This window comes from Acipenser ruthenus, chromosome 2 (assembly GCF_902713425.1).
Source record: "Acipenser ruthenus chromosome 2, fAciRut3.2 maternal haplotype, whole genome shotgun sequence".
Taxonomy (NCBI): domain Eukaryota; kingdom Metazoa; phylum Chordata; class Actinopteri; order Acipenseriformes; family Acipenseridae; genus Acipenser; species Acipenser ruthenus.
This window is the reverse complement of record NC_081190.1, coordinates 19,570,708-19,594,409: the sequence shown is the minus strand read 5'-3', so window position 1 is coordinate 19,594,409 and position 23,702 is coordinate 19,570,708. Positions and strand designations below refer to the sequence as shown.

The window sequence follows — 23,702 nt, the reverse complement described above, 5'->3', positions numbered from 1 at the left end:
TTCTTATGTCTACTGTTGCTATTGACATTTTTTGTGAAATACTTTTAAGGCTCTGGTTTTACAAACTGTACACAACCAATCTGGCCTTTATACAGAGGCACAGCTTTTTCATGTGAGGCTCTCTTACGCATCTAAATGGGTACAGATCACGTTTTTGTTGTTTGATATTTATAGTGTACCGTGAAGCTTATCTGGGTGTTTTTGTTTTTGTTTCCTACATCCTCCTTGCTGCCTCTGAGACAGACATAAGTCATAGCTGATGCACATCACATCCTTGAACAGGTCACTGAATTCCAGCTTGCATTCTGCAGCAGAGGTCATTTCTCTCCCCTCCCCTTCTATACTGCCTAATTCAGCAGCCACTGCATTCGCCATAACCTTCTGTGCACTGGGAGCTGTCCAAGCTGAACCTTGGATTGGAATCCATCCAAGAACTCCTAAGCTTGGCTAAGCCGCAAGCTTCTTGCTTTGCTAAGAAATGTCAGTGTACCGCAGAACAGACTTGTTACCAGGTCATGCTAAGTAAGATTGTTTTTCTTTCTTAAGGGTGCAAAGGAAGGTGTGAAAATGAACCTCTATGCAGTGGGATCATATAACAGACAGCTGAAAACAGTGTGGATGTACATTTGCTCAGAGTGCCCAAAAGGAATCTATTTATTTGGATCAAGACAGACAAATGTGTATGTATTTGTATATATAGTCAGATATACTGTACTGATAGGAGCATTAGATTGATAGTGGTAGATGTGTATGTAAAGCTGTCTTTATACAAGATTTTTATAAAACTGAGATGCTTTAATATTAAACAGATAATAACACTGACTATTCATGAGGGAAAGGCTCTTCAGTGGGAATATGGCAATTCCAGAACCTCGGTTTATTTATTTATTTATTTATTTATTTATTTATTTTAGATCCTGCATGACCATCAAGGAAGCGCATGACATAATTATGCACAAAGCCTATGGTAATTATTTATATATGTACTGTAATGTACAGCCCAGACATGCAGCTGTACTGTCTACTCCCAGTGGTGTCTCATGTGGCTTTGGTTAGCCTGCTTTCAGGCACTCCTGCATGTGATTAAGAATACTTTTATCTTGAGCTTGCTTTCTGCTTTTCTTTAATATCTTGAAATAATCTGAACTAATTCAAACTAGTTTGATTCTTGCTGTCACTTCATCTGCCTGCCAGATCATTTACAAAGAAACTGAAAAAGGAAAGCAAGAAATTGGGTTTCTTAGCCTTTCTTCCCTGCTTAATATTGCATTGTAGCCTAAATCCTGAAGCTTCTGTGTTGTAGTATGGTTTCCAAATCGATTTTATTTTTGTGCAGATGCAAGACTGATCCCTGACATTTCATGCATTTTATTATAGCTTAACTATTAAGCCACGGTTTAAAGAATTATCCAGCTCCAGTCATCTCAAAACATAACAAAATATATCCTCTTTTGTTAATTCAATAAACTGCATATATTTTTCTATTTCTACAGAAATTATTTTGATGTCATTGGAAAACTGTTCTTTTTAAAACTTACATTGTTTTTATACATACAAAATACTGCTTAAAATACTGCATATATACAGTAGCCATTAAAACAATCCAATCAGTGTGTTTCCTTAATGTTGTCACTGAAAAACATAATTTCTCATCGCTAACATTTTATTAAACAATTCTGTCAAGTCCATTCTGCAGTGAGACCTAATCTCACTCTAAACCATAACCTTCAACACCAGTGTATCACCATTGGCAAGAGACCAATTTTGCCTGTGAAGCAATCCCAATTCTATGCAGATTCGATTTTGTACATGGAAACAACACAAGTTCTGGGTTTTACATTAAAAGGTCCTAACCCAATTTACAGCCCGTCATCGGCCTAAGAGGCAATGGAGATGCCAGAACTGACATGGGCTCAACCAGATAGGGATTGGAAGCTGTACTGGATGTTTTACATAAATGTGGACTTCTGTAATTCAGCAAATAGAAAATGTATTAATGTTACAAAATTCGATGTTACTAAAGTGCCACATACATTACATATTGAACATTACATAGAAAAAAGCTTTCTGCATCAGTCTCAGCATTTGTCATTGATCAGCTGCTTAAACCATAAAAAGGAAGCTACATGGGAGTGGTTGGCTATTCAGAAAATGTAATGCTACGCAGTTTATAAAATCAGAAATATATCTTACTAATCGTATTCCAGAAAACCCACTCACAAGTCCGGGTTTCCTTCTAATGACATCCTTGCCTGTGGCCTGCAGTACAAACATTACACTAATAGAGTTTGCAAAGTTCTAATACACAGACTATACAAAAGATACATATATGAAGATATTGATACAGACTTTACATTCAACACCAGTGAATTATCAAACAAAATAAAAACATAAATACCAGTAAAAAATAACAACAGACACGGGAAATATCCCCTTCTTTTACTGGACAGAGCGATCTTTAGCAGAATTTTTTCCGTTCCGATATTTGATGCAGCCGGTGTCTTTTTCATTTAAGACATTTTAAAGAAATTGTGCAGCTCTATACAGTGTGTTCAATTATTTACCAGAAGCGCACTAAATGCAGAGTAACAGATAGTGCGTCAATAAGGCAAACGTTTGGTGTATTATTTATTATGAAAAAAAAAGTTTATTTACACTATTCTTTCAGAAATTAGAATTTTCACAGGGAACTACATATTACACAGCAATGGGCAAATTTCATGGATATCATGAAATCCGTGACTATCCTGAAAAAAATACAGCCTTAGCAATAATCAAGGCTTTGATAAAATATTTATCTTACTCTAATTAATTTAACAATCTTCTTGCCAGTCCCCTATATATGTTTTCTTTTTTTTTTGCATTATGATACAAGTGATAAGCGACTCTAAACAACAAGAATAACTCTTTAAGGTGACAGGGAGTAAATATACAGTGTTGTAGATGGAAAAATGGTCTTGAAAATAAAGTCTGGAAAACTAAACAAAGTACAACAGAGAAATGTTATAGTACTTACAAGTAGGCTAATGAGGGTTAAGAAAATGTCTTTTAAAGCAGTTTTTTAATTTGTTTGGTTTATAATACATTTTCTGTTAAGTTCTATGTGAGAGCATACTGTAAGTTAATGACATTATAAAAAATACTTAAGTAAAAAATGAAATATAAAGGTTCAACGTGTTCAATATCAATCAAGACAAAACTTGTTCAACATCAACAAAGAAGTAGAAAGATAATAAAGATAATAAAGTTTAGTCAAGAACATTTAAAAGATCAACCTGCTCAAATACTAGCACTTTAACATTGCTTTTGATGCTGTGTAAAGTTCAAGTGTAGAGAGTTTATTTCCAGTTGACAATTCTGATGTGTCACAATACTTTAAATATACAGTAAAAGCACCTCTGGGGGGGCCTCCAGCCATCTACAAAGTGAGGAGGGGGGAGGGGGGGACAAGAGGATTAATAAATAATTCAAATGTGGTCATATTTAGATGCACCTAGCCCTACTTTTCCATACAGTACTTTCTGTTTTGTTACACAATTGATGATTTAGAAGACATACCAACTAAAACCATTTTGCTGGACCTGAAAGTTTGGAATTCATTATGCTAACATAGCTGAAGGTGTTTGGGGCCTATGGTTTATAGCCATGGGCCTCATCGATTCCCAGGTGTAATGAACACCTTGTCACTCCTTATTGCTTTAATGAAAGACAGATGTGACATCACTGCTCACATGGCACAATGGCGAAATAGACTCCTGAAATAAAGGAATGACACTGACAAATTGAATATTTAAAACAGCAAATTAAAAAACAACTATCTGTATTTAATAGCAGTAAATTGTATTTTTAATATTGAAATGTCCCAATAGAATACATTTCCCTTATACATTATTTAAGAATCCTGGTCTCTGAGCCGTTTTAAATTTGCTTCCATCCTATTGTCTACTCTTCATCATCATTATTTTTATGAGTCAGTCTGGCTAAGAAGTAACATCTCTTTGTGCTAGTAGGCTACAGCCAGCAACATACAATCTAAAAACTACAAAGATAAAATTGATGGACCACTAATTTGTAGTTTTTTTTTTCCCCCCCAAAGAATAAAAAGTACAACAGTGGCACTACATTTCTTTCAAATTAATAAGCTTATAAAATCAGGCTAGTCCTGGATGTATTGGGGGAAAAAAAAAGTTTGGGCCTCGGATTAGGCTATTTCCTTCTTTTGGGAAACGGTTAGGGTTAGGATTAGGGTGGGTTAAGGTAAGGGTAAAACAGATATGGTATAAAATGACCTAACAACCTTGAACGAAGAATGTTAATATAAATGCAATTAACCTCTCCTGCTATAAGGATTTGTGTTTCACTGTAGGGACATACTATGCTTCTTTTTCAAATAAAAACATCTTTGCAAATAAACAACATGATCTATCTTCATCAATATAGGCTTAAACAAATCAAATAATCATGTTCTTTCTTACACTGAAAGCTTCAAGGGGATATCACTTTCCCCTTTGAAAGTCAGGTACGTAAAAAACTACAGTATAATTAGTGCATTTCAAAGCAGAGATACATGAAAAAAACAAATAAAATAGCTACAATACAGTAATAATCTGTCTTTAAACCCAGTTTAGTTTTAAGCAAAATTTCAATATTTGTTAATCCTACTTGAAAATGCAGCTTAATTTACACTTGTCTAATACAGTATGAAATCTTTTCAGGAAAACGGTGAGTGTACCAAAACTTTTTCAGCCCAACAGATGAAAGAGCATTGCTTTGCTTTTCAAAACAAAGATTTATTAAATCCTGGTGTCACTGCTGTCTACTGAGGTTAAAGGAAAAAGCAAGCCCCGTGACCGATTAACAGGACTTATAAAGACAAATGGTAAAATCGATACAAATTTAAGTACAGATGCAATCTTACCGGTCATGCTACTATTTTATAAGTTATGTAGTGTCCGTGTCTTTCTTACTTTGGAATAACAACTATTTATCAAAAAGATATGCATAAAAAACACTACATACAACAGTAGCATGCTGGCTATATTAAAGTCAAATTTAAAATGAAACACCGCCTGCATAGACAATTACAGCACTCTTTATATTTATAGTGAAATTGTTTACCAAACCCTTGACCTCACTCTTACCCTGCTTATACACATCTAAAGATGATAACATTAATGCAGTCACAGATTTCACCACTGTTTTTTTAAAGATAATATGGAATTGATGCAGATCTATGTTATGTAATATCATCTTCTAACAAAATATGATTGTAGCATAAATTAGACGGCCCTAATATAACAAGACCTTCAGATTGTCTAAATTAAATTAAAAAGGATTTAAATGACCTGGACTCTAACAAAGAATTGATGTTGTTTGTGGCTTTATTTCCTTACCAACTTCATCATATTTATGCTAAGAAAATACATGATTACAGTATTGTGTGGCATTATTGTGATAAGGTAATTTGGTAAACCACTGGATAATAAGAAAACTTCCAAAAACACTGTGCTGAAGACCTGAAAAGTCTGTGAAGCGGTAGCCCTATTAAATGTGAGATGAGAACAGAATCCGATCCACTGCAACATAGCGAGACTGCAGTCAAATAAATAGAAAGCTTCAATTAGTGTTGTTGTCAAATGTCATTATTAGAATCTTATGAAATAATCATAACAGCAGTGTATGAAGAATTATTTAAATACAATTATTAGGCCTAATACTGTAGATAAAGTCTTAAACTTTCATATTAGGTAAATGTTTGTTCAAATGCCTTAAAGAGTCTGTATAATGTAATAATCTATGTACAACACTATGAAGTTTAAACTATGATGCTGGATCTTTAAGAGGAGAACATTTCCTACGGGGAAATATGGTTTCATTTTTTTTTTTTTTATTATTTTACTTGAAAGACAAAATATTGTAGATAATAATAATATGATGACATTCTTTGGTGCAACATTAGGTGATTGGACACTGGTAAAACTAGTGGTCAATACAAGCAATCAAGACACGTGTCATTTTCAACAAACTGACCCCTTCTCTACATTCACTGTATTGTATCTGATACCAGATACTGTACTATTACAATGCACATATAAGAGATCATTGGTACATGTGTTTGAGCCATGAATCAGAAAAATGAATTGTTTGAAATGGCAGCCAGATGTCTACAGGGAATTGTGGAGGCAGGGGTTACCATTGGTACTGTATCAACCCTTAATGTTTTAGAAAAAGTGAGAACAATATTAGACTTCCTCTGAAAATGTAAGAAGGCGCAAGTAATTATCAAATTACACATACTGCTGGTACAGGGTGACCATACATTTCCTGTCACATTCTGAATCAGGCTACTACTCCTTTATGTAGTGATCTTGCAAAGAAGGAAATCACAACACCAGACCACAATAATGCATTTTACTGCAATAATGAAGCAGGTCCCCAGGCAAATATGGACCGCAAACATGCTAATTTGGGGAACTGAAAATGTTCAACAAGGTTGGTTAGCCAGATACAAGACATAGGATATCTCGCATCCTATTATGAGCAGTTAAATCTAGTTTTAGCATGTCTGTGTAAAATACAGTATTTTAAATATGTAGCTTGTATAAAAGCTTGAGTAATAACAAAAAAGGAAAATGGCCTGAATAATACAATTTCTACTGTACACTGGAGTTTTCATGTGCTGTAGGTATGGATAACCTAGTCTACTGAGTACAGTAGGTATTTTGTCATTAGCTTCATTGTTTCCATTTTGGTTTGGATTTGTAATAGTAGTTGTAATAGTCATAGTACTGTAGTTTTCTTTTTCTTTTTTTTGTAGCAGTAATGGTAATATGTGTAATGACAGAGGTATTCCTTGTATAGATATTGGTAGTTCTGCTTCTGGTAAAATAAATAAATAAAGGTATTCTATTGTGCAACCATTTAGAGTAAGAGATACATTGGTGAGTTTCATGTCCAAGTTATTTATCCTCACTTTGTAGATAGGCCTCCAGCCATGCTTACAGTACTCATACATTCCTCGATGTGATATTGCTTTGAATTCTGTTTGTCAACACTTACAGTATGTACAGTACTTTCAAAAAAGGACCAGTTTATAAATAACAAGGTCTCACAAACGTCCCAAACAGAAGTGCTTTAGCACAGCCTTTCCAATTACAGCAGGCTGTAACAAAGCAATGTATGGAGCCACCATGATAAACTTTAACATGTATTTACAATGGAAACACTTTAATGGCACTATAAAAACTAAAGCAATTTATCTTGACTGACTGCATTAAAAATTAATTATACAAATTATTCTGTAGCACACATACTTTTATTCAAAACCTGTCACTTACTGTGGTTCAGGAGAGGAAGCAGAATTATATTTTTAAGTCAAGCCTAACAAAATGCCTTTTAAATGATGCTTTATAAATATATTTAATACAGTTTTGTACTGAATAACAGTTGTACATGGTTTGCATTACTGCATTTTGCAAACAAAGGCAGCAGGGTGGCATTATGAGTGTGTGTTGATGACAGTCCACAGCCAGTAATTACATCGCCCATCATGATATTTTCAGAATGATTTTTTAGGAATATAGAAGATTTCATCCTCTGCTTAAGAATACAACCCTAAACTTACAATGTGCTGAATGTATTTTAAAGAGCACTGTGGATTACTCAAGGACTGTATACATTTATTACATATCTGTCCTTCATGCAGATTATACTCCATGGCTTTGAAAACTCCTTTCAACACTGAAACCCAACTTCCACCAGATTCAGTAAATTCACTTAATTAGTTGACTGTATGCAGAAATGCAATTCAATTTAAAATAGGAAATGTAAATGTATTTGAATACAGTTTTAATTATTTTCTCTAAGAAAGATCTTCAAATCAAGACTCCTGTCAACAAATTCCTGTCTGTGTGGGACTGTGGCATTAAAACTACAATAGTTAAAAGTAAAAAAAAAAAAAAGCATTAAAGCTATAAAGAGAAAAAAGAATAAAAAGACATGAAGCTTTGACATCCCTGGAGGCTTAAAGTTAAAATGATTTGACAAGCACACAGCAGTGGGTGATTTTGTTCCAAAACGTTTTCTAAAATGTAGCAAAACAGAAACAATTCTGAATGGAATAGATCAAAAACATTTTCTCAATACTGTTTGTTTTACTAGCTGTAGTGTATGTTGTATGAGGTCCTACTGACTGCAGAACCAAAATCTGACCCCCAAAAAAACAAAAAAACGGTATGGACACGGTGTGTCGTTAAGAGGAATTGGTAAGAGACATTGGTAGAAAAAAAATGCACAATTTCTGAAAACGCATACACAGCACAAACAAATCAAGCTGTGTTACAAGCTAGCACCATTGGTCCCTGAATTGGTGTGCAAAATAATAATTTAAAAAAACGTACATTGCAAATGTAAAACCTTGAACCTATAAATATACAGCAGATAAGCCACTTTCTTACAACAGTAGCAGTTTGCAAAAAAAAAAAAAAAAAATCACATCAAAATATTAATAAACTCAACAGTCCTGCTTTACCTGGAATAACTAGATAGTTAAAAATAGAGGCTATATTTATTTCTGATTCGGAGTGTCACTCTGCAGTTCATTTTATTTTATCAGCACGCAATATTTATTTATTAATGTGTTTATATATTTATCTGGCTTATTAGGCCGTAATATTAATTAATAATTAAACTATTTGAATAGCGCTTATGGGAACCAATAACGGTTAAAATAATGAATAGGTGTTAGAAAAAAAAAAAACTAAACTGTTCTTGTGTGTAAAACTTGCAAATCTGACGGAATTACAAAACGAATGTCAATTCAGTTTTTAAAGTCTATATTATTCTTAAAGACATTTGCATTTTGAACCGTTACACACAGCAGTCTGTACAAACAACATTCATTCATCTACAATCTAAACACACTTGCTACTCTCCACTGTCCTTTCCACAATGGCATCAGTCGACTTCATTAACCTTTGCAGCAATCAATATTCATCACCCCACCCTTTAGCAGGTTATCCTCTGCATCAACATCACCCACCACCTACCATTCCGTGCCAGCTGACGACAATCCTGGTCCAGCGACTGTCCTTTTCAAAACATTCTGACGTGTGAGTGACAAAAAACGAAATATCACAAAACGGTTAAATTAAAACAAATAAAGGCTCCGGAGAAAGACAGAAAACAAATCAAGATATTTCACTTGCTGAATCACTCCCCTTCACAGTCTTGCAACCATTGTGCAGCAAGATGCTGGCTGTACCATTGTGGAACCTACCAGAGGAGACAGACAGGGGGTTAGGGAAAAAGGTTGCTATAGAAACTGAAAGGAGCACACATGACGTCAACGCGCATAGCAGTCTCTGGAGGGGAGGGTGTTGTTGGTCTGATCCTGCAGCGCGTTCGCATTCCCTGCTTCCACGCTTTTGCCTGATGAATTAGCGAGGTGGTACGGAAAATACAAGAAGTATACCTCCTGTAGCTGTTAGTAGTTGCACCATCACATGCTGGTACCAGCAAAAGTAAAAGGTAATAAATAATAGAGAAGTATCACTCGATGCACCTCAGCTCACAGCAGTGCAGCAAAACGTCTTTCTGCTATCGTTGCAGGATACCCACAGCATCCACGGCCATGCTACTCAGTTGGTCAAAGGGATGAGCAGAAAACGGTGGGAGTGACCTTTTCAACCGTTTTAACTGTTTAAAAATGCTGTCATGGTGATAAGAATTTCCTGTCCCCTGTAAATACTTAATGACAAATTACTAAATAAATAAATAAAATCATGTATATGCTGAGTTGTTTGTACTAATGAGGTTATTTTTGTGTCTGCATTTATTTAAAAAAAAAAAAAAAAAAAAAAACAAAACCGTATATACTAGTCACTAGCTTCTGTCCAGCCTAAGTTGAGCTTTCCATCTTTTTAAATCATGCTGAAGGCTAGGAAGGCACATTCCTGAAAAAAATAGCCTGGGATAGTCCTTCTAGTTACCAGCTGGGGTATGTTCCAGTATTTCAGTTCTATCATTTTTGCTAGGTAACACTACCAGACTGGAACATACTGTAGCCTCCATAAATGATGATTATTTCAGGAGATGTGTTCCTCCATTTCCAGTCCCGATAATCTGAATTTTAACTAACCCTTTGTTCTAGTACAGTATGCAGTTACCGTATCTGTCCCTCTGGTGGCCCTGAATCCTATGCATTATGCATCCATCTAAGCTATAACAATACCTGTAAGATAGTTCACACACCCTAGTCTCTGTAAGTCGCCTTGGATAAAGGCGTCTGCTAAATAAACAAATAATAACAATAATAATAATATTTTAAGACTTGCAATTGTTTTTGCTTTTTAAAAGAACATTACACTAGGGATGTGACCAACATGATCTATGTATGGTGTTAGATTTAAGAATAGACCTGTTTAAACCTTTAAACTGTAATATATTTAGATTGTTTGTAACCAGTCACAAATAAATAGAGAAGATGGTCAAGAAATTCAAGAGCAAACAATTCAACAATACCAAAATTAGTTTTTGCATGTTATTTTTCATTTTATGCATGTTATGTAATAATTTGTTGTTTTATTATAAAGCTGAATCTCTACTTTAATGTATAACTTTCAATAGAACAATTAGAAATTATAAAAATCATTTTTGTGGTTTTTCTCTTTTTTTTTAACTAACTAAATACTTTTGTCTGCGACTGTATAGTTACAAATGGTTTTCTATATGCTGCGTCAAGATTCCAACCGTTTTTAAAATGAGTGCAAGTACATCAAGTAATTGTATGCAGTGTGTAGAGGAACATTGTTTAAAGCACAGTTAAAATACAGTGTTAATTAAACAGATGTCTGTTCTTCCAGTACTGGATTATGGTGACGTTGTCTACAAAATGGCCTTGAAAGAAGCTTAGGGGAAGCTTGATGCTTTATACCATTCTGCTATAAGATTTATAACTGCTGCTTCTTATCTTACTCATCACTGCGATCTTTATGTTATGGTTGAATGGCCTTCATTGCACACTAGGCGATTGGATCATTGGCTTAGGTTAGTTTATAGAACCCTGATTGGGAAAACCCCACTATATCTGTGCCACCTGTTACAGTTCTCTGCTTCAGTTTACAATTTAAGATCAGATTAATTTATTAGATTGGTTCTTCCCAGAGTGTCCACTGTTTTTGGGTGTAATTCATTTCAGAGTTTTTGTTTCGGAGGATGTTTTTAATCAGAATCTGAATTCACTAGTGTCTGATGCATCTGTATGTACTTGTTAATGTGTTATTTATTTTTTTCTGTGTTGTATTTGTTTGCTTTGTGCTGCTGTGATGTTTGACTCTTGACCAGATCGTCGTTGAGAATTTGTTCTCAATCTTCTCATGTGGTAAAATAAAGGTTAAATGAAAATGAAAAAAAGAAATAACCAATTGCAGTATTCTAAGTGTGGTCCCACCAGTGTGTTACACAGCCTCCATTCATTTGTACTCTGTACACTTCTGACTAACCAAACATTACACTATATATTCTTTCATGCACAACAGTAGCTGACATTAAACCCCAGAGAGCGCCAGGGGAAATAATTACCAGTGGGCTGATTGAAAAAGGGTTCTACATAGTAGTCATTTGATTGACAATAGTAAGGTCAATTCTGCACATATTTTAGTTGTGAATTTCTCTCCCAGTTATGTCAATTATTTTCCCGGGAGGATTCAAACCAAGGTGAAGAAAATCAAATCTTTCATTATAAATGTCCTGCTCTTTAGTGTGCTTTTCTTAAGGAGGCAATCTTTACCCTCAGGCAAAGTGACTTTCATGAGAAAGAGTTAAAAAGATTGCCGCTCCAGCGAGAGCCTGCCACTGAACTGTTAATGAGTCCGAAAAAAAATCTGACGGGACCAAACACTACCACCAAAGAAACCAGCGCTCCTTATATTTTCTGATCAGAATTCACAAACTTGGTGCATCTCTACGTGTTTCCAGAAATGCAAGCAAACTTCATTTGTATCTATAGCCAACCCTCTCATACACGCTGCCTGTAAGCAAGTGTCATTGTACTATACTGTATGTGATTTATTATTTGTAAAGCAGCGTTTATACAATATATTATCTGTACCCTAAAGCTTGATAGAGGCCTACACAAAATGTATTCACCTTCATTTGCATTTCACAAATACTGTATGCCAAACATGCCCATGCACTATCATAATAAATATTTCAAAAAGCTTCTGTCAGGCTTACATACAGATCCCATAAATCATTAAAAAAAAAACTAAACAATTTTATGCTTTCAATCTAATCTCAACATCGCAATAAGCAAATTATAAAAATCACTTTAGACTGGAATTTATTCATGTTAAGAACTGCGATAATGATCATTCCATGAATCACTGGATGCACAGAAACTTCAGCTGATAAGATTCAACTACCGCAATTGTATTTGACTGGTTCTGCTAACCAAGGCCACTCTCAAGTAGGGTGACCCCTAAAGAGAAAGTAGCTTCAGATTACATTTGATTTATTTTGTTCACTTTTCCCATGCCTTTTCATGGAATTTGCAGTTATGTTGAGTGGTTCTGGGTTCTGTTTATTTTTGTATCATTTTGCTTTGTATCATTACCTGTCTGGGAGTATTATTATTATTATTATTATTATTATTATTATTATTATTATTATTATTATTCCTATAATTTAATGTTGGCCCAGTTGTTTTGTATGTTGTAATTACATGATGTATTGCATGACCTTCTGTTTATATATTCTAATAGTGTCAAATCCATTTAATATAAAACTATCTTTGCTTTTGTGGTTTATAATGCCACATTTGGATACAATTTATTTGCTATTATTGAATCAAATTAACATTAGAAATAGTGTTTAAAAAGCAATGCCATTTGTCCAATGTGTTTTTATTGTTTTGTCTTATCTACTATTTCTTTTCCCCAGAAGGTCTATCTATCAAGACAATAGTTAATCAATCTTGTCTTCATTTAGCAACTTCTTCAGAAAACACTCCTTTACACTTCTACACAGATTCAGGGCTCATTTAAAATTATCTGCTGCTATGGTTTTTATCATTCAAATAGCACCTTCCATATTTACAGACAGAAATACATGAAATAGACTCACATGCTACACAGAGGGCCCTATGTGCCACTACTGTGTAGGTCAAATAAATACTGCATACCTATTGTTGTTCATTGGTTTGTCCGTCATTGCTAAAATTTACACCATTGAATTTCTTGACAAACGTGTTAAAGAGGCTGTTGATAAGAGATTTTCAGTAAACCACATAGGCTGTTGAACATTCTTAACAACAAAACTTTAAAACCAAAAAATAAATTTTAGGCATCTAAGCAAAAATCTATTTTATTGTGGGGTCCCTAGAGGCTCCTTCTATTTTTACAAGGGTGCTTTCATTGTTTCATTGAAACAACAAGTTCTGCATCTACCTTTTTATGCAGCTGCAAAGGGTTTAGTGCAATAATATCTGTGGCTGCCTAATCAAGGTTCCTTTGTTGTTCACTCATAATAATAATACAAAATGCTATCTGGGGTTCAATGCTGAGTAAGAGCTGACTTGGTTCAGTAACCCAAGCCCTTTGCTTTGTTAGTGGGTTATTTTCTATTGCAGTTGGGATGGGATGAATACAGGTGCCAGAAACCATGGCTGAACTGGGATGAACCACAGATGGTTGGGTCAATTTAAATAACTAATATTAATATAATTATTACAGTCCAGTGTTTTTAGTTAGTACAATTACACACGGTGGCTGCACTTTTGAAGAAATCAGTTCTGTTCTAGCACCCTCAGATAATGTCTACAGAAATAACAGGGGTTTCAATTTTCTCTCTCTACTTACCTTATCAACTAATAATGGAAAATAGATAGATTCCCAGCATGCAACATTTTTTAACAATCTAATTTTATAGAGATTAAGAGGTGCTTAAGGAAATTCTCAATGGAATTGCCCAAATTGACATGGAATGGTTTTTAGAAAAACATAATAAAAAAAAGGGTAATATATATTGTTCCTCAATTCTGTCACCACCTTGGTCTGCCATGTACATTTTTAAAGTTGTTGGTTTAGTAAAACACACAGTTTACAGCTACATTGTAATTGATTGTTCAATGATAATATTGTATCTACTCTCTGCATTTCTCTCCAGCCCCCCAGTAAACACTGAATATTATTTGTTACTTCATGAATAAATTGATATTCACACAAGAAAATCAAGATAACAAATAAAAGAGTTCTGTTAAAAATGTTGGTAATGTTGTGTTCCCTTAGTTACAGCAGGGCAACTGAAAAGCAAGCGAGCAGTAAATACCACAAGGGGGAACCCTAGAGGTATATATGCAGTGTATTTCTGGCAGTGGAAACACCAAGACCAAATACCGAGAGGAAGTCTTTGGGAGAAAATTGCTTCCTGTACTAAAGGAAACATGATTTCCCTGCAGTGCTGATTGCTACACTCATAGCTTTTTCTAGGATGGTACAGAAAGAGAAATCATTGTTTGTGCGATCATTACATTTTAATCATAATATGAAGTGTTCTTTTCTTAATGGCTGTTTCCTTGATATAATAATGATAGCTTTGATGATGATTTTTATATATATATATAAAACTTACCGATTGAGTTATATTAGATATCTACACTAAACAAGTACACAAAATTGTATCAGATGTGTTTCAGCTTTGGTTAAGTCATGTACAAGAAATGAGTGGTTGCATAGATATTATATGGCTTTCATTCTTTAATCTGTTTTTGTTTGACATTCTTTTTTTTTTTTACACCAAACTGTTTTCACCACCGATCTGAAAGATAACCCATGTAGCAACTCTTCCTGTTTTGTTTACATTTTAAATAATACCAGGAGTTGAGCAGCTTTTGTTTCATTTATGTAATGCATATATGTTTTTTGGGGGGTTTTTTTAAGTTATGGCAGGGCAACTTCTCAAACTCCATAGAGTTCACACAATTATCATTTCTAAAAAGTAATAAAACATTGACCAGAAGGGATATAAGGAATTACCTTATTTGTTTGCATAGATCACGTAATGCCTGTGCCTGTGTATTTTTCCATTGAAGGATTTGTCCGATCAAAGATAGGGCCGTGTTGATGAAAGAGGTTGTTGAAGGAACTGCTGCCATACATCACGAGGCTCAGTGGAATGCTTCCAAGGAGGAGTTTGTAATGCATTAACCTCATTTGATTTTACTTTGGCATTAAGGCTTGCGCTGAGCAACAACATTTTGCGGGTGATTAGGGCGACAGTTTCTACTGGGGTTAGGGTTCACCACAACTGTCACCAAGAAAGATTGTTGAGTGTTCTTCTTACATCTCCTAGTATGTGGTTTCAGTCTGTTAACTCACATAGGGATTGTTCGCGGATTAATTCCAGAATACTATTCCTCACATTGTTTGCACTTCAGAATGCTACAACAAGCCATGAATGGAGCAAACAGTGGCAGCAGCAAGATAAAGCAACAGCAAATTCTCACTCCAACAGAGCATCATGAGCATTACCACTGATCACTCAGGCCAGCATTGATTGACTGCTGGTGTATTCAGCTTGCAAACTTCCTGCCAGCAGCAGCAGCAGTACAGAACATGCATATTATATTGTCTCTACTTGTTTTAATTATAAGATACAAGTTACTTTGTGATGTCCTTATCAATGAACGAAATTACACTCTTCGCAAAAAAAAAAAAGACAAATAGAAATCTTTGTGAATCCAGCATTTTGATTGGTTGAGAGACTGAACAATTCATAAAGTTAGTCAACAACAACTACTATTGTGTTTTCATGCCCAAGCTACTTTGCGCAGTGCCCGGCTTCAACATCCATCCTGTAAAATCGCATCGAAAAAACACACTTCCCCACATGACTGAAAAACTGTGTTGTAATTGATTGATTTCAGTCGGCTTGCAAAGTTTAAACATGTTTAATATTTTTCATCGGCTAGTGTGTTATGCGACGATCACATCGGGCAGTGTACCTCAGAGACTCAGTGCTGAGTACAGTGAAGTCAGTTGGTGCATGATTTTAATTAATGAAACTTTTTTTTATATATTTTTTTAAATGTAGTCATTGCCAATGATTTTTACCCCAGTTTTCTCCCCAATCTGGAATCACCAATTGTGTCATTATTAATCCCGGTTCACCGCTGCAACCCCCCAGCAACTCAGGAAACGGAGGCTGAAACACGCATCCTCCGAAACGTGTTCTGCCAAGCCGTCATTTTTCGCACTGCAGATCCACAGCGAAGCCATCAGACCTATAGTGCCGGAGGACAACACAGATCTGAATGGCTCCACTGCAGACCCGCAGGCCCTATCAGCCACAGGGGTCACAGGTGCGCGGTGAACAGTGCATTGCCCTGCCGACCTAAGCCCTCCCTACCCGGGTGACGGTCAGCCAATTGTGTGCCGCCCCCTGGGAAACCCCGGTCACGGTTGGCAATGACATAGCCTGGATTCAAACCTGCATTCTCCCGGCTATAGGGCGCATCCTGCACTCCACGCGGAGCGCCTTTACTGGATGCGCCACTCGTGAGCCCCTTAATTAATTAATCTTAAAAAAATGTGTATAACTTATCATTGTCAACATACCCAGGTAACTTAATTTAAATATTTGGTTATTAAAGCATCATTTGAGCATTTAATTTTATGTAGAAAATACACTGACAATTATAATGTAGGGAAATATCCCACAGCAGCAAACAACTACTACTCGAGTTTATTTTACATAGGGAAATTATGGAAGTAGGTTAGTGTATATTCTGTTCATTTTTTCCTTGGTAAATGCATAGTATAACCATATGAAAAGCATGGTAAAAGGCAAACATATTGTGGTCAACTTTTACAAAGGAATCCAATGTAGAACAATGTAGAACTTGAGGCTTTTGGGCAGGGCTGGATTAAGGTTATGAGGGCCCTAAGTCTAATAGGAGGGAAGGGCCTAAGTATGTATTACATATTGCAAAAAGAAATTATGAAGGCATCATGTATCATGTACTGAAAACTGAAATTATCTCAATTAATACTCACTCCACAGTTTATTAATAAGGGAAGACATCTATTTATTAATAGTAGGTATTGCTAGCAAAATCTTTTAAATTCTATACGCAAAAGAAGTTTAAATAATCACATTTTATGTAAAGGGCTATACAGGTATTATACACACAGCTATGAAAATTTCAATCACGATTTTCTTGAAAACGGTTAGTCCTACACAAAAATTGTAAATATCTTAAAATATTAAACTTTACAAGATCTACAACTTCATAGCATTTTCCGGTGATTTAGTTGTTAGAAAATGTTGATTTTATTTTTTTAAATCATAAAAATAAAAACTATTAAATGGTTTATTATAGTAATCGTTAACTTTTAACATAAAGATTCGAAAATCTTAAAATAAACATAATAAAAACATGGAAATTTACCTTGCCTTCCGAAGAATGGATTCGTCTGGCCACAAGGTTCCAAAATTATGATTACAAATACGGTTAAATAAAATCTTCAGAATGTAAAATATCTATACAGTAAACTAGAAATAAATAGCTCTATATACAATGAAGCAAGCAAACGCGATCGCCAAAATAAAGGAAATGAAAACGCAGGCAGAGTCAAGATTGAAATGGCTTGAAAAATGGGGTGCTGCCGAAGAGAGAGTGTTCAACTAGTGAAGGCTGAATACTAAGTGAGTAGTTTGCTAACTGATCATGAGGGTGCTACAATTTGTGTCGCTAATGTCGTCTATTTGTACAAAGCAATATCTAATGAGACAAAAAAATTCCGATGGCCACGCTACCATCACTCAGCTGTTAATTCAATATGGAATGGAGGGTCTACAAAATATGAGGGCCTAAAGCTATAGCCTTATTAGCCTATGAGTTAATCTGGCCCTGCTTGTGGGTGAAAGTTATTTCAATTATTGTGCCATTCTATCTCAAACAAGATAGTGACAGGGCTGGCATGTCATTGTTTTTTGTTTTAAAATTCATGCAGAATAGTATCCATGACAAATGAAAAACAACAATGTTTTTGAGGGGTAATCTCCTTCCAGGGGTGTCATTTGCTGTGGGGCAAGGGGGGGGCAGCCCCTCGTGGCTGGGCAATGAACAGGAACAGTGGCCACGGGAGTGTTTTACTGTGGGATTTCAAAGTTTTATTAGCCCCACAACCCTGGTCTTTGATAGCCACAATCTAGCAGGTTTTATAGGTAATCCTTAAATCATCCATTTCTGAAGAATGCCAGCTGTTGATCAATTTAGCAAGTTAATGTGTTCAATTAAATCAGGAGTGGTCAGCTCTGGTCCATGAGAGCTGCAGGGTGTTCAGGTTTTTGTTCCAAATGATCTCTAAATTACTTAATTGAACAAATACTACTTAAATTGAAAAAATACTGCTTAACTAGTCAAAATTAAAGTCTTTTGAAATTGGTGATTAAAATCTAAAATCTGCTGGGTTGTGGCTCTCCAGGACCAGGGTTGGCCACCCCTGGTCTATATGCTCCATATGTCTTCCACTTTTTTGACTCCATGATGAGTCAAAGGGAAATGTCTTGTTTGCCACAGAAGGTGGAAAATGGAAGAAATTAAACGACAGCGAGACAGCAATGAGGGATTGACTTTCAGAAGAGACTATTAATATTGCTCCTGCCCAGGTAACTTTATTTATACATGTATGCTCTAAAGCAGGGGTGCACAATTCTGGTCCTGGAGGGCCGGATCCCTCCTGGCTTTTGTTCCAACTGTGTTCTAAATTACTTAATTAGACCAATAATTGGTAATAATTGGTCCAATTAAGTAATTTAGGGCAAGGTTGGAACAAAAGCCAGGAGGGACACCGGCCCTCCAGGACCGGAACTGTGCACCCCTGCTCTAAAGCATGGGTTCTCAAACTGGGGGTCACAAAGGATTTGGTAGATGAAACTTTTTTTATTATTTTTTTTAGTATCTGTATGCACATTGACTTACAAAAACAGCACATACTCCCTATAGTAATATTAATGAATGCTTTCTACTTTCTTCTCCTTCCTTCGTATCTGTGCGTGGGGCATGGGTGGAGCTACGGTTATTAAAATGGGCACTGCGCTGCCGGCTGGTTATTATGTGTGTGAGCAGTCGACAGAAGAGCTAGAAACCAGAGAAATAGAGAGAGAAAATAAAAAATCTTTGACTGCACGCTGACTCCTGTGTTTCATTTGAACCCGGTTCTCACAGAATATAATTCAAACACCAAAAAAAGTGTGGCGGCACATTGTACTAGTTTTAGAATGGTACCTGAATGCATAGCTGCTCTATAACTCATTGTTATCCTTTTCACAGTGGATCGGCAGAAAATGATATTTAAGGTGATATACAATACAGTATTAGATAGATTCTGGTTGAAATGTACTGTTAGAATCAGGGCCGGATAAAGGATGACGGTGCCCTACGCTAACCCATATTTTGGGGGCCCTATGCACAATAACTTGTGAAATGGTGTTGTAATTAACAGCCTGTAGGTAAAGTGTATCTGCAAGGAAAGCTTTCAGTTCTATGTCAGATGCATGTTCACCATTTAGACCTTGCAAAACAAATACAATGTGTAACACATACTGATCTTGGGCATCAGTCGACCCGTCAGTGACCACTGACAAACAACCAGACTGTTTTACCAATTCCATAATCTCCTGCTTGTGATACTCAGCAACTTTAGGTAAGTATTCATGTCTCAGATGGCCTGATAAAGGAATCGCTCCACCATTTGATACACTCACTGAAGAATTTACGTTACTTTTTAGTTGTCAATTTTTCAAGAGGGATATTTCCGCTAACAAACGCCTCTGTCAGGTCAAAATGTAATGTGTTTTGTGCTTCACGTTTTTCAGTGGACATTTGGAACATGGAAGTCACTGTTTTTTTGTTTCTCTTTCGGTGAATACTTGAATAAATAAATCGGTGTATAGCCAATAAACACCGGGAAAACACTGGAAATGGTTATTCAATTCACTTCACTGCTGGGCAATGTCCCGCCTTCCTGACGTGTATATATCATTGTTTCGTTCTGAATACTTAAACCCACCCCAACTACTCCGTTTACGAGATTTAAATATGTACTGTATTACAGTTAAGATACGGAGGATTTAAAATAGAATTGCAAATTGTGACAAAATGTAAAAAAAATGCTTACAAACCCTAGAAGAATGTGCACGTGACCATAAGGTTAAGGCCTAAATATAAAGTATGGTGATTGGTGGTGAGGGCTCCGTACGTCACTGTCTCTTGTGTATCTTTGTTCTCATTGGTACCTCTGGAGGTTTGCAAAACGTGCGCGCCAGGGCGGTGAGCCCAACTGTCCCGTTGATGCGTTATTGTCTTGCACCGCACAGCCTCTCTTTTTGTTTTGTGAAAATAACTAGCGTCACGTGCCGTTTCACGCCAGAAATTAAAAGGAATTCGCAATGCGTTGAAAGCTTTGTCTGAGTATGGCAAGTCTTACGAAAATGCCAAAAATGTCCGCCATTACACAGTTTTTCCTGCGTACCGCTGGGGTACGTCTACCACAGTTTGACTTTTGACAGTCTGACACATAACTTTTTTTTTTTTTTTAACCTGAAGTTTTTAGTTATTTTTGTAAAAAAAACAATAAATAGGAAGGTTAACTATTGTTTATTCCACCTTTAAAATACACTGTCCAAAACCATGCTCTAAACATCATGCATACATGCTTACTACTCTTGCTGCAACTTGGTGGTGTAAGATGCTATAAATTAACTGTATAATTTTTTTAGGAAACACGTATTGGTACATTAATTATATTGTTAGCATATCCTAGTAACAGTTATTATGTTGAACATGGTTAGGCCTAGAATTTTAAAAAAAAAGTCCATGTAAAACAATTAAGCACATAGTGGTAAGATACCGCGGGCGCGTAATACACTCGTACAGGTATTATTACCAAAACCCTGCCACGTCAATCGATACTTGAGAATTATGTAGGCAAACGTAAAGAACGATTTGACTGTTTTGAACATTAGCCTACTGGGTTGTTCTTTCGTTTTCCACCATAACTCATTTAATTTATAAGCCACGCTAATGGCTTTACCTGAATAGCTTACCACAAGACAGCCTCAAGGAAGAAGCTCATCCCACAAAACGTGTCCTCCTATTTGTCTTGCAGACGGGGGTTTCTATAGAAACGCCTCTTACCCTGTGTTCCTGCTTACCGCGTTGAGCCAATCAACTGCTGGAGTGCGGTGTCTAGTTACACTTCCAGCCGGGCCCAAGCCAGAGAAGAACAACGCTTGATGTAACACTGGTTACAATCTAACAATCTTACAACCTCGAAGCACATAGACACGCCTATCTAATGCGAATAAAATAGAACCACAATTTGCAACCTTTCGGATAAAGGTGGCTTCGGTGTATATTTTAATTCGGACAAGGATCGTTTTGACTGTTTGTGGGATACGGTTATGGGGGTGAGTTTCGATCTTCTGAAAGAAACCTGTTGCTGATTTCACAACCCCGCGCTCTCCCTTTTTAAGAAGTGATGCTGTGTCTCATCCCTCTGCGCAGCCACTGCCATTGTAGCAGAAAGTACAGCCGTTTTTAGTTTGATTGTGGATTATATAAACACTTGAAAATAAGGTAAGTTTGAGTTTACTGCACGTAATTGTTTATTATTATTATTTATTTATTTATTTATTTATTTTTGGCGTGAGACAAACAGAATGCTTGAAACTCCGGTAAGATGTGAATGGTATTTGGTAGCCTATTGTTTACAAGAGAAACTTCAAACTTAAATTTTAACAGATACACAGCAGTGACAACACATATGTGTATTTTGTTAATCTGCATTAACCGCAATGAAAGGGTGTGTTTTTATTTTATCTTACTCGTTTTATGTTATTTTTGCGCTTTGATAAGTGTGCTGTAGTGTTGAAGTTGTGGCTGTGTGTGAAAACATTGGTCACTATATAATCATGATTTGTGTGGTGTCTCAGCTTGGAGTCTTGAAAAAAACAAACGGTTGTTTTGTAACTTTAGTAACACTGAAGTGTTCAGCTCGTGGCTGAACTGGACCAGATCGAGACATGTATTTAGTACAAAATGTACTATTACCACACCAGTCATTCATAATAGTTGTCTTCGGTTCCTATGACATACGTGTTTCCCAAACCAGTGTCTTAAGTGCTTAAATATAAATATAATCTATAACTTTCCCTGAAAGTGTTTTGTTTCCAACACGTCTCCATGTGTACAGCAGGTCATGCAATTACACAGTCTGCAATTGTGTCCTGTTATTGCCTGTAGAAACACATACCTGGAAAGTGAATAACTTGGAACAGTCCCCATGATTTTCTAGGTGGAATGGGTTGAGTATTCTTAGTGGTCTCCCTTTGTTAATCCACAAAAAAAAAAAACTAGAAAGCAACCGTAAATGTTAATGACCATCTGTTTGTGTCCCGTGTTGCAGATCTGCTTTTAAAATGTGAAATGTTTTATCTAAACTGCTGTTTGTAGTTAAAGAAACATCGGATTAACCAGGCGATAGAAACTTATTACTCCAATTTATTCAACAAACTACTGGTCAGTTTTCATAATAGAGTAATATTTGATTTAAAAAAAAAAAAAAAAAAAGTGATATTTAAATAGAACATTTTGCTTTAAGATACTTAAAAGCTGTTGAGGAACAGAGCCGGCCAGCAGAAAAAATACTTTTGGCAGTAGATTTGTTGTGATTCATTTTAGTGGAATTGTTTAGCGCAGCAGTTCACAAAACAAAGCCATGCCTTTCTTCTGTTTAACATACATCCAGTGGAATGTTGCATATTACCACAACGTCTTTATAATGACTTACATTTTAAAGGTATAAATCTGAAGAAAAAATATATATACTATGCATATGTGTTTTTTTTTAGCACAGGGCTGCACTGTATTTGCAAACTGCCAGGCCCCTTTTAGAGTGGAACCTGAATAAGAATGCACCTATAAGGACACAAGTGTAAACTTTTTTTTTTTTCAGTAGCCAGTTCATTTGAATGGTTTTTAATATACATACCCACAAGCATGGTAGTTCATTGTCAGTGTCTTTGATTACACAATGATTTAATCTCAGTGTGAGTACACCATTCACATTCACTACATCTAACTTCTAAACTGTTCTGCTGTTTATGTAATCTGCAGTCATGTGTGTTAAATGTACTTCTCCAGACATTTGTGATTGGATAATGTCTGCTTTATTTAAATGGGAATGTGTAATTGTATCCATCACCACTAAAGATTTGCACTTTAATGTATCCACCTTTTTATTGTTTGTACACAATGCAGGACCAAAGAAGTTAAGATACTCTTTTTTATTGTTTTTATTTATTGAATACAATTAAAAATATGTATTGATACAACTGACAATTACTATGTTCATCTTTAAGTGTTGTGCCCATTGTTAACTAGGGATGTAATAGGTTAAACGGTTATCTGTCAAACTAGTCTCAAGCTGTCGATTTCCGGTGTGGCCTCAAAATAGAAAAGGGAGGAGTGTAAAGCTGGAGGTGTCAAAACAAAGTTGTGTCGAATACCTGCAAAATAAAGATATAAACATTTTAGTTTATGAAGCAGGTACGTTATTGTGTTATTATTATTGCCACTTTTTAATCAGTTGTACTCCCAATGAGTCCTTCGCCCTACCTGCCTTTGTCTGAAAGTTCTG

At 35.8% G+C, this 23,702-nt stretch overlaps 2 protein-coding genes and 1 long non-coding RNA gene across 13 annotated transcripts in view; 2 read left to right on the top strand and 1 right to left on the bottom strand.

Annotated features, from left to right (window-relative positions):
- LOC117962527 (mitogen-activated protein kinase 10) overlaps window positions 1-23,120 on the bottom strand; it is an 88,118-nt gene extending 64,998 nt beyond the window's left edge. Inside the window, exons 1-2 of one of the 4 annotated variants that reach the window (XM_058991213.1) lie at window positions 23,055-23,120; window positions 22,317-22,390 (exon numbers count right to left, since the gene is read on the bottom strand). In XM_058991213.1, coding sequence (XP_058847196.1) covers window positions 22,317-22,390; window positions 23,055-23,064 — 84 coding nt within the window. In that variant the 5' untranslated portion in view covers window positions 23,065-23,120. Of the gene's footprint in view, window positions 1-9,047; window positions 9,518-22,316; window positions 22,391-23,054 lie in introns of those variants that run through there. The other 3 variants (XM_058991219.1, XM_058991228.1, XM_058991224.1) reach the window with 3 other exon arrangements.
- On the top strand, window positions 498-9,777 carry LOC131698630 (uncharacterized). The gene is made up of 3 exons (XR_009307682.1): window positions 498-680; window positions 915-967; window positions 9,610-9,777. It is a non-coding gene; the product is annotated as an uncharacterized LOC131698630 (long non-coding RNA).
- LOC117963590 (tyrosine-protein phosphatase non-receptor type 13-like) overlaps window positions 21,195-23,702 on the top strand; it is an 81,181-nt gene continuing 78,673 nt past the window's right edge. For all 8 annotated transcript variants that reach the window (XM_058991183.1, XM_058991148.1, XM_058991176.1 and 5 more), the window contains exon 1: window positions 21,195-21,640. The gene's annotated coding sequence lies outside the window, so the exon portion shown is untranslated. The remainder of the gene's footprint in view (window positions 21,641-23,702) is intronic.